This window comes from Myotis nattereri (genome assembly GCF_964212035.1).
Source record: "Myotis nattereri genome assembly, chromosome: 2".
NCBI classification, from domain to species: domain Eukaryota; kingdom Metazoa; phylum Chordata; class Mammalia; order Chiroptera; family Vespertilionidae; genus Myotis; species Myotis nattereri.
The window spans coordinates 29,638,831-29,651,677 of NC_138076.1; the positions used below are offsets into that span (position 1 = coordinate 29,638,831).

Here is a 12,847-nt window from a genome sequence, read left to right on the forward strand (position 1 = left end):
TTTATTAATATATTTTATTGATTTTTTTACAGAGAGGAAGGGAGAGAGATAGTGAGCTTGAAACATGGATGCGAGAGAAACATCCATCAGCCGCCCCCTACACATCCCCCACTGGGGATGTGTCCGCAACCCAGGCACATGCCCCTGACCGGAATCGAACCTGGGACCCCTCAGCCCGCAGGCGGACGCTCTATCCACCGAGCCAAACCGGCCTCGGCTTTCGTGAGTTTTCTGTTTTGTTTTTTTGGAATGTCCTACTATCACCTTCAGCTATCAATCATTTCTGAGAGCTCAAGCAGAAGGTCATCTTCCTCTGTCCCAGGATCCAGGTGGATCTCGGCTTCCAATTTGCCTCCTGAAATCTCCCATGTGAGTTTCTCAAAACCATCCTCCACGGAGCGGGGGGGCTCTCCTGTGGAAGCAGCTGAGTCGGCGAGTTTTCATGGCCATTTGGGATGAGGAAGGGCCCGATACTTCTGGCGGAGAGGGCTCTGACGAGGATTGGGCTGGAGGCAGCACAAGACTGTCTCTGGGTCCGTCTGTCTCAGGCCCAGGGACCGCTTTGTCCTCAGAGGTGAGCGGGACCACAGCCATGGCTGCTGTTGGGGCCGGGCTTTCCTGCAGGACCCCGCTGGCGGGGGCCGCTTCACCGCTGCCATGACAGCAGGGTGGGTCTCCTCTGCCTTGCGCTTGGCGGCCAGTTTGGGGGAGGAGACCACTTGAGCCACAAACGGCTTCACACTCGCTCTGGGTTTCGCTTTGACCCTTTCCTCCAAGGTCTGTGCCGCACCCTTCGCATCCAATGTCGAGTCGCCGGTCCCTGCGGTTTCCACCTCTGCCTTCTGGGGCGACTCGGCGGGGAGCCGCTTTGCCAGGCTCCCTGTGATGCTCGGCGCAGTGGCCAGCCCTGGCGGGTCTGCTGGCTGGGCATGGCCCCCTCTCCGTCTCCCCAGGGGGATGGCAGGACGGATTTTTCCTTCTGTGAGGTTCCCCTCCCTGGCTGTTTCTGGATGTGCTTTTCGCGCATCCTCTCACATTTCTTGACTGGAATTTTAATGCCCCCTCCTGTTGTCTCATTTGAAGCCTCTTTAGCCTCGATTCTAGCAACGCTGCTCTGACATGCAACTTCACTTTCTTCTTGAGGTTTCTTCTCTTCTTTTATACCTGACTTTTCGGTGATTCGGAAAAGCCCCCTCGCCCCCGGGGTGGCCTCGGGCTGAGGCTGGGAGCTGGGGCTGCTCTTGGAGCTCTGCTGCACCCTCCGTGCCTTCTCCCGTTGAATTTCCTCCAGCGTCTTGACATGCACCTCCGGCATAGACTTTGTTCTCCCTGCAGGCTCCTCTGATTGTCCTTTGTTGGCCACCAGTGGTGGCAACACCGATGATTTTTTAGTATCACTGTCCTTCTTTAACTTGCCACAGGTGACATTCTTTTTGCTTTTCTGTCTCTCTGCTTCCTGCTGCCGGTGTTTCTTTTCAGCCAGGACCTCAGAGAAGGTTTTGATTCGAATGGTGGAAGAGCTTCTTGCCCCTGAGGTAGGATCACCAGCTTTTGAAGGGCCTCCTGCCTTGAGTTTAGTTTGCAATTCTCCGCGTTTCTGACTGGCTCTTTCCAGAAGGATTTCTGCTAATGTCTTCACGTGGATCTCGCCAAGGTCAGTAACTCTCTCTGCTGCCTCCTCGTCGTTTAGACCAGCTGACACACCTAATCCTTCCTTTAGAGACTTGGAAACTTGAACTCTCTTTGGTGTTTTGTCAGTTTCTGAAGCATCCACTTTCTTCCCTAGCCTCCGTGCAAGGCTACGCTTAGGTGGAGGACCACTGTCACCACCTTCAGAAAATTTTCGTTTCCCCAGTCTCTCGGGGAGACTCAGTCTTATGAAGGGTTCTTCTCCTTGTTTGTTGGAGAGAGTTCCTGTCCTCACCGCAGTCCGGACATTCTCTTTTTTGGGACCTGAAAGGGGCTGAGGCTGGAGTAAAAGACTGGAAACTCCTGAAGAACCTTCACCTTGCATCTTGGACCTTTCCTGCATTTTCTTTGACTTAATTTCCTCAAGAGTTTTCATTCCAACATTCAAACTTTCACCTTGTTTTAAATTGACCCCGGGTTTCTGGGCAGAAGCCCCTCGTGATCCATTATGAACTTTGGGAGTTGGGTGCAGGGTTGGTGTTTTGGTTTCATCACCTTCCTCAGAAAACTGATCATCATCGTCTTCATCATCATCATCATCTGCAGCATTGATCACAACTGGCGGATGTGTGGGGGTAGGAAAATTTTCTGAACTTTCTACTTTCATCACACTTCGCAGTTGAGGGGAGGGATCGGACTGGACAGACAATTTGTGTTGTTGAGCTGTGAGCTGGGAAGCCTTCACTTCCCCCTCTGGTGACTCAGGCACAGTGGGCAACACAGTTTTGCTTGGAGGTAGAAAAAGGCCATCCACATAACGTCCTCTGTTGTGATGAAAAGCGCAGTTTAGCTTTCGGCATCCCCCTGGTTGATTTTCCCAATAACAAGGAATCTCACTCCGTTTTTTATCAATCTCCATGTGCCGAAACCTGCACACCCGTCGAAAACAGCGTCCTTCTTGCCATAATGTGCAAACAGTTTCGTTTCCTAGTGCAGCTGCACAGTGACGGAATGGACAGCTGTCACCTTTGGTACATGTAGAATAGAAAAAAAAATAGCAGTCTTCTCCTTGATGAGGCATGCTGGGTAGATCCTGAGATCAGGAATGGCTTCTTGAAAACAAGCCACTGCTTTCTCAAGGTGAGGACCAGCTTCGAGTCCTCTTGAAATGGACTTAGTCCTCCAAAAGACACCTCAATCACAGAAATCGCCTTTAAAATGTAATGATTAGCTGGTTGCCCTCAACAGGAACATCTGTGTCTTCACTGAGTTCCAATCTATCACGCACTTAGTACTGGTCAATTTTCCAGGAAATTTCTGGGCAGGGAATATCCCCACATCGAACCGAGGACACTATCGCTGGCTCCCGCTTGCTGCCACGTCTTTCTTCTTTCTTGGCCGCTGCCCTCCGCCACTGCCGGGGTCCAGCCCCAGCAGGTCCAGGGGTTCCCAAAGGCGTGGACAGAGTCGGTGAAGAAGGAATGAAACGGAGACAGCAGCCTTCAGTTGATCAGCAGCCTAGCCAGGTTCTCTTTTGATTGTCCTGTTACATCTGTATTTATACCACTTGATTTTAATCCTATCCATTCTAAGCTACAAGGAAGTAACTGAAGGAGATTATCCTAAGGAAAGTTTATGTAGCTGAAGCATGATTGTTCGTAGTTAAAGTGATTAACTACCGCCTGGCACTTAGTTAAGGGGTTTTACTGATGCCCTTCCTTCGTCCTGTTAATCCCTAACTGCAGGGGGAAAAAATCCTCACCTGGGGAAACAACCTTTCTCCCTTCTTTATTTTAGGTTAAGCCTTGGAAACTAACCTGTTGGCAAAGTCACAAACATGTCTTCTGAGTTTTAAACAACCCAATCTGAGAGGTGGCGGCTGATTTACAGGCGCTATCCTTTAAAAAATATAAAAAAAAGGGGGGGGTGGGAATTTGCCGGAAGCCGGTCCACCCTTGCTGCTTGACACAGTCGCTGCAGGGTAGAAACATCTGCACAGCTCATGTTTCAAGGGACCTGGTGTATATGGCATATGTTTGCTCCCCCTCTTATGTGTTTTAAACAGGACCACCTCCCAGAGAAAGGTTGTTTCCTCAGGTGAGGATTTTTTCCCCCTGCAGTTAGGGATTAACAGGACGAAGGAAGGGCATCAGTAAAACCCCTTAACTAAGTGCCAGGCGGTAGTTAATCACTTTAACTACGAACAATCATGCTTCAGCTACATAAACTTTCCTTAGGATAATCTCCTTCAGTTACTTCCTTGTAGCTTAGAATGGATAGGATTAAAATCAAGTGGTATAAATACAGATGTAACAGGACAATCAAAAGAGAACCTGGCTAGGCTGCTGATCAACTGAAGGCTGCTGTCTCCGTTTCATTCCTTCTTCACCGACTCTGTCCACGCCTTTGGGAACCCCTGGACCTGCTGGGGCTGGACCCCGGCAGTGGCGGAGGGCAGCGGCCAAGAAAGAAGAAAGACGTGGCAGCAAGCGGGAGCCAGCGATAGTGTCCTCGGTTCGATGTGGGGATATTCCCTGCCCAGAAATTTCCTGGAAAATTGACCAGTACTAAGTGCGTGATAGATTGGAACTCAGTGAAGACACAGATGTTCCTGTTGAGGGCAACCAGCTAATCATTACATTTTAAAGGCGATTTCTGTGATTGAGGTGTCTTTTGGAGGACTAAGTCCATTTCAAGAGGACTCGAAGCTGGTCCTCACCTTGAGAAAGCAGTGGCTTGTTTTCAAGAAGCCATTCCTGATCTCAGGATCTACCCAGCATGCCTCATCAAGGAGAAGACTGCTATTTTTTTTTCTATTCTACATGTACCAAAGGTGACAGCTGTCCATTCCGTCACTGTGCAGCTGCACTAGGAAACGAAACTGTTTGCACATTATGGCAAGAAGGACGCTGTTTTCGACGGGTGTGCAGGTTTCGGCACATGGAGATTGATAAAAAACGGAGTGAGATTCCTTGTTATTGGGAAAATCAACCAGGGGGATGCCGAAAGCTAAACTGCGCTTTTCATCACAACAGAGGACGTTATGTGGATGGCCTTTTTCTACCTCCAAGCAAAACTGTGTTGCCCACTGTGCCTGAGTCACCAGAGGGGGAAGTGAAGGCTTCCCAGCTCACAGCTCAACAACACAAATTGTCTGTCCAGTCCGATCCCTCCCCTCAACTGCGAAGTGTGATGAAAGTAGAAAGTTCAGAAAATTTTCCTACCCCCACACATCCGCCAGTTGTGATCAATGCTGCAGATGATGATGATGATGAAGACGATGATGATCAGTTTTCTGAGGAAGGTGATGAAACCAAAACACCAACCCTGCACCCAACTCCCAAAGTTCATAATGGATCACGAGGGGCTTCTGCCCAGAAACCCGGGGTCAATTTAAAACAAGGTGAAAGTTTGAATGTTGGAATGAAAACTCTTGAGGAAATTAAGTCAAAGAAAATGCAGGAAAGGTCCAAGATGCAAGGTGAAGGTTCTTCAGGAGTTTCCAGTCTTTTACTCCAGCCTCAGCCCCTTTCAGGTCCCAAAAAAGAGAATGTCCGGACTGCGGTGAGGACAGGAACTCTCTCCAACAAACAAGGAGAAGAACCCTTCATAAGACTGAGTCTCCCCGAGAGACTGGGGAAACGAAAATTTTCTGAAGGTGGTGACAGTGGTCCTCCACCTAAGCGTAGCCTTGCACGGAGGCTAGGGAAGAAAGTGGATGCTTCAGAAACTGACAAAACACCAAAGAGAGTTCAAGTTTCCAAGTCTCTAAAGGAAGGATTAGGTGTGTCAGCTGGTCTAAACGACGAGGAGGCAGCAGAGAGAGTTACTGACCTTGGCGAGATCCACGTGAAGACATTAGCAGAAATCCTTCTGGAAAGAGCCAGTCAGAAACGCGGAGAATTGCAAACTAAACTCAAGGCAGGAGGCCCTTCAAAAGCTGGTGATCCTACCTCAGGGGCAAGAAGCTCTTCCACCATTCGAATCAAAACCTTCTCTGAGGTCCTGGCTGAAAAGAAACACCGGCAGCAGGAAGCAGAGAGACAGAAAAGCAAAAAGAATGTCACCTGTGGCAAGTTAAAGAAGGACAGTGATACTAAAAAATCATCGGTGTTGCCACCACTGGTGGCCAACAAAGGACAATCAGAGGAGCCTGCAGGGAGAACAAAGTCTATGCCGGAGGTGCATGTCAAGACGCTGGAGGAAATTCAACGGGAGAAGGCACGGAGGGTGCAGCAGAGCTCCAAGAGCAGCCCCAGCTCCCAGCCTCAGCCCGAGGCCACCCCGGGGGCGAGGGGGCTTTTCCGAATCACCGAAAAGTCAGGTATAAAAGAAGAGAAGAAACCTCAAGAAGAAAGTGAAGTTGCATGTCAGAGCAGCGTTGCTAGAATCGAGGCTAAAGAGGCTTCAAATGAGACAACAGGAGGGGGCATTAAAATTCCAGTCAAGAAATGTGAGAGGATGCGCGAAAAGCACATCCAGAAACAGCCAGGGAGGGGAACCTCACAGAAGGAAAAATCCGTCCTGCCATCCCCCTGGGGAGACGGAGAGGGGGCCATGCCCAGCCAGCAGACCCGCCAGGGCTGGCCACTGCGCCGAGCATCACAGGGAGCCTGGCAAAGCGGCTCCCCGCCGAGTCGCCCCAGAAGGCAGAGGTGGAAACCGCAGGGACCGGCGACTCGACATTGGATGCGAAGGGTGCGGCACAGACCTTGGAGGAAAGGGTCAAAGCGAAACCCAGAGCGAGTGTGAAGCCGTTTGTGGCTCAAGTGGTCTCCTCCCCCAAACTGGCCGCCAAGCGCAAGGCAGAGGAGACCCACCCTGCTGTCATGGCCGCGGTGAAGCGGCTCCGCGCCAGCGGGGTCCTGCAGGGAAGCCCGGCCCCAACAGCAGCCATGGCTGTGGTCCCGCTCACCTCTGAGGACAAAGCGGTCCCTGGGCCTGAGACAGACGGACCCAGAGACAGTCTTGTGCTGCCTCCAGCCCAATCCTCGTCAGAGCCCTCTCCGCCAGAAGTATCTGGCCCTTCCTCATCCCAAATGGCCACGAAAACTCGCCGACTCAGCTGCTTCCACAGGAGAGCCCCCCCTCTCCGTGGAGGATGGTTTTGAGAAACTCATATGGGAGATTTCAGGAGGCAAATTGGAAGCCGAGATCCACCTGGATCCTGGGACAGACGAAGATGACCTTCTGCTTGAGCTCTCAGAAATGATTGATAGCTGAAGGTGATAGTAGGACACTTCAAAAAAACAAAACAGAAAACTCACGAAAGCCGAGGCCGGTTTGGCTCGGTGGATAGAGCGTTGGCTGAGGGCTGAGGGGTCCCAGGTTCGATTCCGGTCAGGGGCATGTGCCTGGGTTGCGGACACATCCCCAGTGGGGGATGTGTAGGGGGCGGCTGATGGATGTTTCTCTCGCATCCATGTTTCTAGCTCACTATCTCTCTCCCTTCCTCTCTGTAAAAAAATCAATAAAATATATTAATAAAAAAAAAAAACTCACCAAAAACCTGCACTTAGTTTCTGTGTGTGTGTGTGTGTGTGTGTGTGTGTGTGTGTTGAAAACGCTTTACTTTAATTAACTCACTTAATCTTCCCAATAACTCTGCAAGATGAGTAGAATTTTCCCCACCATTTAACAGATAAGGAAACAGACTCTGTACTTAGTTTCATCTATTGTAACATTTACCCAAGACGATCATTTCTTTAGTCTAGAATTTGCCCCAGATCAGAGGTGTTAAGAGGGGGAGCATACATATGCCATATACGCCAGATCCCTTGAAACATAAGCTATGCAGATGTTTCTTCCCTGCAGCGACTGTGTCAAGCAGCAAGGTTGGACCGGCTTCCAGCAGGGGCATTAAGGTACTTTTTTATAAAATCCAATTAATTTCAAGAGTAAATTATTTTTAGCAGTAATGGAGAGACCATGTGGAAAAAATCTGACTTAGCAAATGATTGACCAGTCATTTAGAGTCTAATGATTTCAGTTTTTGTGAATTGTTGTTCCTTTTCTAGTTCTTCTGAGGGTTTAGAGGTTGCATGGAAGAAACAAACTTTCTTCTACCCTGCTATTTTCTTTCAGCTGGTCTATAACTCAAATAGACATGAGACAGACTAACAAGAGAAAATGACCAAATTTAATTACATAAATACGTATGGGAATCCCACATACTGCGAGAGTCAGACACCCCACACACATGAGTGATTCAAAGACAGAAAGTTAAAATGATGTATAAATGACATTTCGAGCTAAGCATCACCTTAGGGCAGTGATGGCGAACCTTTTGAGCTCGGCGTGTCAGCAATTTGAAAAACCCTAACTTTGGTGCCGTGTCACATATAGAAATTTTTTGATATTTGCAACCATAGTAAAACAAAGACTTATATTTTTGATATTTATTTTATATATTTAAATGCCACCAAAACCGGTTTGGCTCAGTGGATAGAGCGTCGGCCTGCGGACTGAAAGGTCCCAGGTTCGATTCCGGTCAACGGCATGTACCTGGGTTGCGGGCACATCCCCAGTAGGAGATGTGCTGGAGGCAGCTGATCGATGTTTCTCTTTCATTGATGTTTCTAACTCTCTATCTCTCTCCCTTCCTCTCTGTAAAAAATCAATAAAATATATTTAAAAAATAAAAAAATAAAAAAAATAAATGCCATTTAACAAAGAAAAATCAACCAAAAAATGAGTTCGTGTGTCAGAGGTGTCACAGCTCCCAGTGTCTTAGGTTTGCCATCACTGCCTTAGGGCTTCACAAGAGAGGAAGGTTAGTCACGAGATGAGAAGAACAGATGTTCAGTAATTAGAAGTTGCCCTGCACTACAGATAAGTACTGAAAGGTTATTTCTAGTGATAACTGTTTTTATGGCCCCTAATTAAAATTCTTTGAAGGAGAGATAAAAGTATCTTGTGAACCTGCAGGGTTTTGATGCGTTCAGCTAAAAATAATTCACATGCCAGAGAGGACACCTTGGGGAGACCAGTTTTAAACCCCTTCAGAGTCAAAAAGTAACAAGAAAGCAGAATCATCATTTAAAATAAACTATAAACAAAAGAAAAATATCACTTCTAAAAGGTAGAAGTGTTATGGGAATACTAGAGGCCCAGTGCACAAAATTTGTGCACAGGTAGGGTCCTTAGCAGCTGCTGGCTGCTGGCCAAACCTCCCTTCATTCCTGCCACCCCCTGGTGGTCAGCACATGTCATAGTGAGCAATCGAACTTCCAGTCGGTCGAACTCCTGAGGGGACACTTCGCATATTAGGCTTTAATATATATAGATTCTTTTCAACTTGAAAGTAAAATTGGCGATACTCTGAGGAGGCTTGCACCCTTCTTGGTTGCAGCTCCCAGTGGCCCTGAGGGCACGCAGCCTATCCAGGAAGCCCCCAGAGGCAAAGGTGAGCAGGAGCAATGGAGTCCAAAGAGGAACGAGCAGTAAAAAATCTCAATATGGAAAATGCTCCACATGAAAACGAAGGAGGGGACCAAGCCCCTGTGCAGAATGAGGAGGAACCTCGCACTTTGGGAGGAGGCAAAGCCCAGAAGCCTGGAAGAAATGTCAGGCTGGGGCGGGTTAAGCGACTTGTCCCTAATTTTCAGGGGGCCATATCTAACAAGTGTGTTGATCACAATGCAGTGGGAGATAGTGTAGAAAAGATCGCAAAACAGCAGATGGATATCAGGAGAAAGACTAGGGAGCAGCAAATGAGGCATGTTATATGCTTCCAAACTCCTGACCCTGATAATCATTATGACTTTTGCTTTATATCTTGAATCCTAAGGTTTTCACTGAGGCTAATAATTCGGCCTCTGCTCCAAAAGCTAGTAGTTTTGTGATTTACTTTTCTGTAAACCTTTTGCTGTTTCCTCTTACTAGTTTCTAATTGAATAATGTTTTGTCTCAGTGTAAAACTCTCTGTCCAGCAAGGCAATTTCACTTAGTTTCTGGAAAAAATATTCTTTTCATGATGTAAAATTAATAAAGCAACTTAAAAAAGAAATTAAAATTGGCATTGAGTTAATTAACATTATAGTGATTCCTTTGAATTGGCAGCTGGTTCACAAACATGGCATGGAAGGGTGAAGAGTGTCAATATGCCTCTAAATTGCAGTGAAATAAACCTTTAGTGGGATAATGGAGGTTACACTTGTTATTAATAATATATCTAAAAATACTGAAGGGATAACTTGAGTTTAACTTTTATTAATAAGTAAACTCATTAACAAACCATGTTTCTATTGACCAACCATTTACCATTTAAAACATTTTTTATTGATTAATTTGGAGAGAGAGAGAGAGAGAGAGAGAGAGAGAGAGAGAGAGAGAGAAACATCGATTCTGTTGCCTTCCATACATGCCAACTGGGGGTCAAGCCCACAACCCAGGGGCCATGACCAGGAATCAAACCTGAGACCTTCAGGTGCATAGGATGATGCTCAACCAACTGAGCCACTCTGGCTGGGCCCATTTGCCATTTTTTATCTTACTTAAATTTCCTCATGAAGAGAAAGGAGGAAAATCTTCAAATATTAACAAATAAAATATGCCCTTTTATCCAACTCTAGAAATGAAATTGAACAGATTATTCCTAGTTTACAGGAAATGCATGATATGGAGCAAAGGATAACAGGAGGGAACAATCAGACAAGTCTAGAATATAGGGTATTCTACACAAAAACTGGCCTGGTCTCTCCAAAAGGCCAATATTAGGTAAATAATGAAGGGAGAAAGTTTTGGGACTGTTCTAGATGGAAAGAGATAAAAGAGACATAAAAACAAAATATAATGCACGAGTCTTAACTGGGTTCTCTAATAAAAGGCTTTGGACTTTATATTAGATGATATTAAGGAATTAGGTTTGTGGCAAGAGTATTGTGTGCTGGAGAACAACCTTACTTTTCAGAGGCACATGCTGAGATTGTTTAGGATGAATTGCCATGCTATCTGTATGAAATGGACCAGAAAAAAAGGATAATACAAATAGTTAAGTCAAGGCAATAGGTGTTTTACTTATGCTTCCACTAAGTTTGGAACTATTTGTGAAGAAAAATGTGACAAAGAACGATATATATAGATGACTTGATCGTGAGGCAAAGCCTTCTGTTTTCTTGGTCCAAATGTTTTCACTACCATTCAGTGACACAGCAAAGCTCCTACCATTCAGTAACAGCACTTGGGCACATTGAAACAATCTCTTGTGTAAGTTTTCTTGCATCCTGTTTAAGAAGCGGCAATAGCCAGAACCGGTTTGGCTCAGTGGATAGAGCGTTGGCCTGTGGACTCAAGGGTCCCAGGTTCGATTCCGGTCAAGGGCATGTACCTTGGTTGCGATCACATCTCCAGTGGAGGGCGTGCAGGAGGCGGCTGATCGGTGTTTCTCTCTCATCGATGTTTCTGGCTCTCTATCCCTCTCCCTTCCTCTCTGTAAAAAATCAATAAAATATATTAAAAAAAAAAAAGAAGAAGAAGCGGCAATAAACTGAGAACCTTAAGAGAGCACATGGCACAACTGAAGGTGAAGGACAGCGTTCTGCTGTGGGAGCTGGAAACTGTGACAGTCAGTCTCTGAGGCATCAAAAGGAGAGACAACACTGTAGTTAGTTGCCAACTATTGCTAAGAAGTGCCATGTGCTCTCTTGAGGTTCTGTTTATTGAGCTGCACCTCGTGCCACTGCCTCTCAAGCAGGAAGAATTAGACTCCTTAATCTTGCATCCTGTTTAAGAAGCGGCATCCAGACAATTGGTCTTTCTGGGGAAAAGTGGATTTGGAGACCATTGCTTTGGAACAGTGAGTCCTGCAGTGTCTCAATTTTCCGATAACAATAGGTAACAATTACTTCGTGCTTGGCCCTAAGTACTTTATGTATATTAACTTTACAACAACATTAGGTGTACCAGTAGGTCCACATACATAAAGAGACATTGACTCACCCAAGATCACCCAACTAAAATGTGGCAGAATTATGCTGAAGAGGAACTGCGTTAACGACTGCAATTCATTTTGAGATACATAAATAATAACATGGATTGGTGAACAGAGAACTGACTAGATGAACAGATGTGGATAAAATGAATCTAGGTGATGGCTACACAGGTGTTCACTAAACAACTCATTCGGCTTTTCTGTGTTTAAAAGTTGTCATCACAAAATGTTGGGGGAAAATGTTTAAAAGTGGCAGAACTGAGATTCAAACCAAGACAGCTTTTCTCCAGAGCTCTTGGCCACCACGTGCCACTGCCTCTCAAGCAGGAAGAATTAGACTCCAGACGCTTAAGGGAATTGACCAAAGTCTTGTTGCAAACATGTGATAGGACTTTATACTGAAGAAGTTATCTGGCCAACGCCTTTCCTGATAGATGAGGCTCAAAGAGAGGATGATCTGCTCAAGGTCTAGAGAAGAATTAGGACACTATCTCCGACTTTCCACTGCTCATCCCGTATTCCAAGTTGCCCTGTCTCCTCATCGGAGCAGCTAGGCACCATGATGTGTGATCCTGTTTATCATCTACATGTTTTGGTCACAAAACAGGCCTTCTAACCAATAGTTGGCAACTAGCTACAGTGTTGTCTCTCCTTTTGATGCCTCATAGACTGTCACAGCTCCCACAGCAGAACGCTGTCCTTCACCTTCAGTTGTACCATGGGCTCTCTTGAGGTTCTCAGTTTATTGAGCTGCACAGGACATTTCTACCCCCGAGTTTAAACTTCTTCTGGTTTCACTCCTGTTTTTAACACCTAGGATTCATAGAGCACTTCCTTTTGATGAGGTCAGGCACTTCACAGACATGATCAAGTGAATCTTCCCAGACTGGTGGGTGTCCAGCATTGTGAACCAGACGAGAAACAACAGCCTTGAAGAACTCAGATGATTTGTATGTGATTGCCGGGCAGATGAAAAAAAAGAGAGAGACAGCTTGTTATCACACTTGAAATGGAATCTTTATTGTTTGAGTCCTCTTTTAGGGGCCTGGGAAATGGATAACAGCATTTTGTATAAGGGAGTGATGTTGAAGAATAGAATTATAGTATCTCAGTGCTAGAAGGGACTATGGTGATCAGCTGCTGCAATTTCCTCATTTTACTGATGGGTAAGATTGGGAAAGTTGGGGGGCTTGCCCAAGGTCACAAAGCTTATTCATGGCAAATCCTCCAGCAAGGTCCTCCATTGCAGGGCTCTTGGAATTCCACTTCTCAATGATTAATATTTTA

At 46.3% G+C, this 12,847-nt stretch overlaps 3 protein-coding genes across 3 annotated transcripts; 2 read left to right on the plus strand and 1 right to left on the minus strand.

Annotated features, from left to right (window-relative positions):
* Positions 1-266: 266 nt before the first annotated feature.
* On the minus strand, positions 267-2,710 carry LOC308514216 (zinc finger CCCH domain-containing protein 11A-like; the record flags this gene model as incomplete). The annotated part of the gene is given in 4 exon segments (XM_081084302.1): positions 267-423; positions 425-644; positions 647-959; positions 962-2,710. Coding segments are annotated over 4 exon segments (2,439 nt in total).
* A 1,697-nt stretch (positions 2,711-4,407) lies between these two features.
* LOC308514435 (zinc finger CCCH domain-containing protein 11A-like) lies at positions 4,408-6,852 on the plus strand (the record flags this gene model as incomplete). Its single annotated transcript, XM_081084604.1, is given in 3 exon segments — positions 4,408-6,156; positions 6,159-6,694; positions 6,696-6,852. Coding segments are annotated over 3 exon segments (2,442 nt in total).
* A 2,195-nt stretch (positions 6,853-9,047) lies between these two features.
* On the plus strand, positions 9,048-9,410 carry LOC308513680 (protein BEX4-like; the record flags this gene model as incomplete). Its single annotated transcript, XM_081083865.1, has 1 exon — positions 9,048-9,410. One exon carries the CDS (start codon positions 9,048-9,050, stop codon positions 9,408-9,410), a length of 363 nt encoding a protein of 120 aa, XP_080939991.1.
* Positions 9,411-12,847: the final 3,437 nt, after the last annotated feature.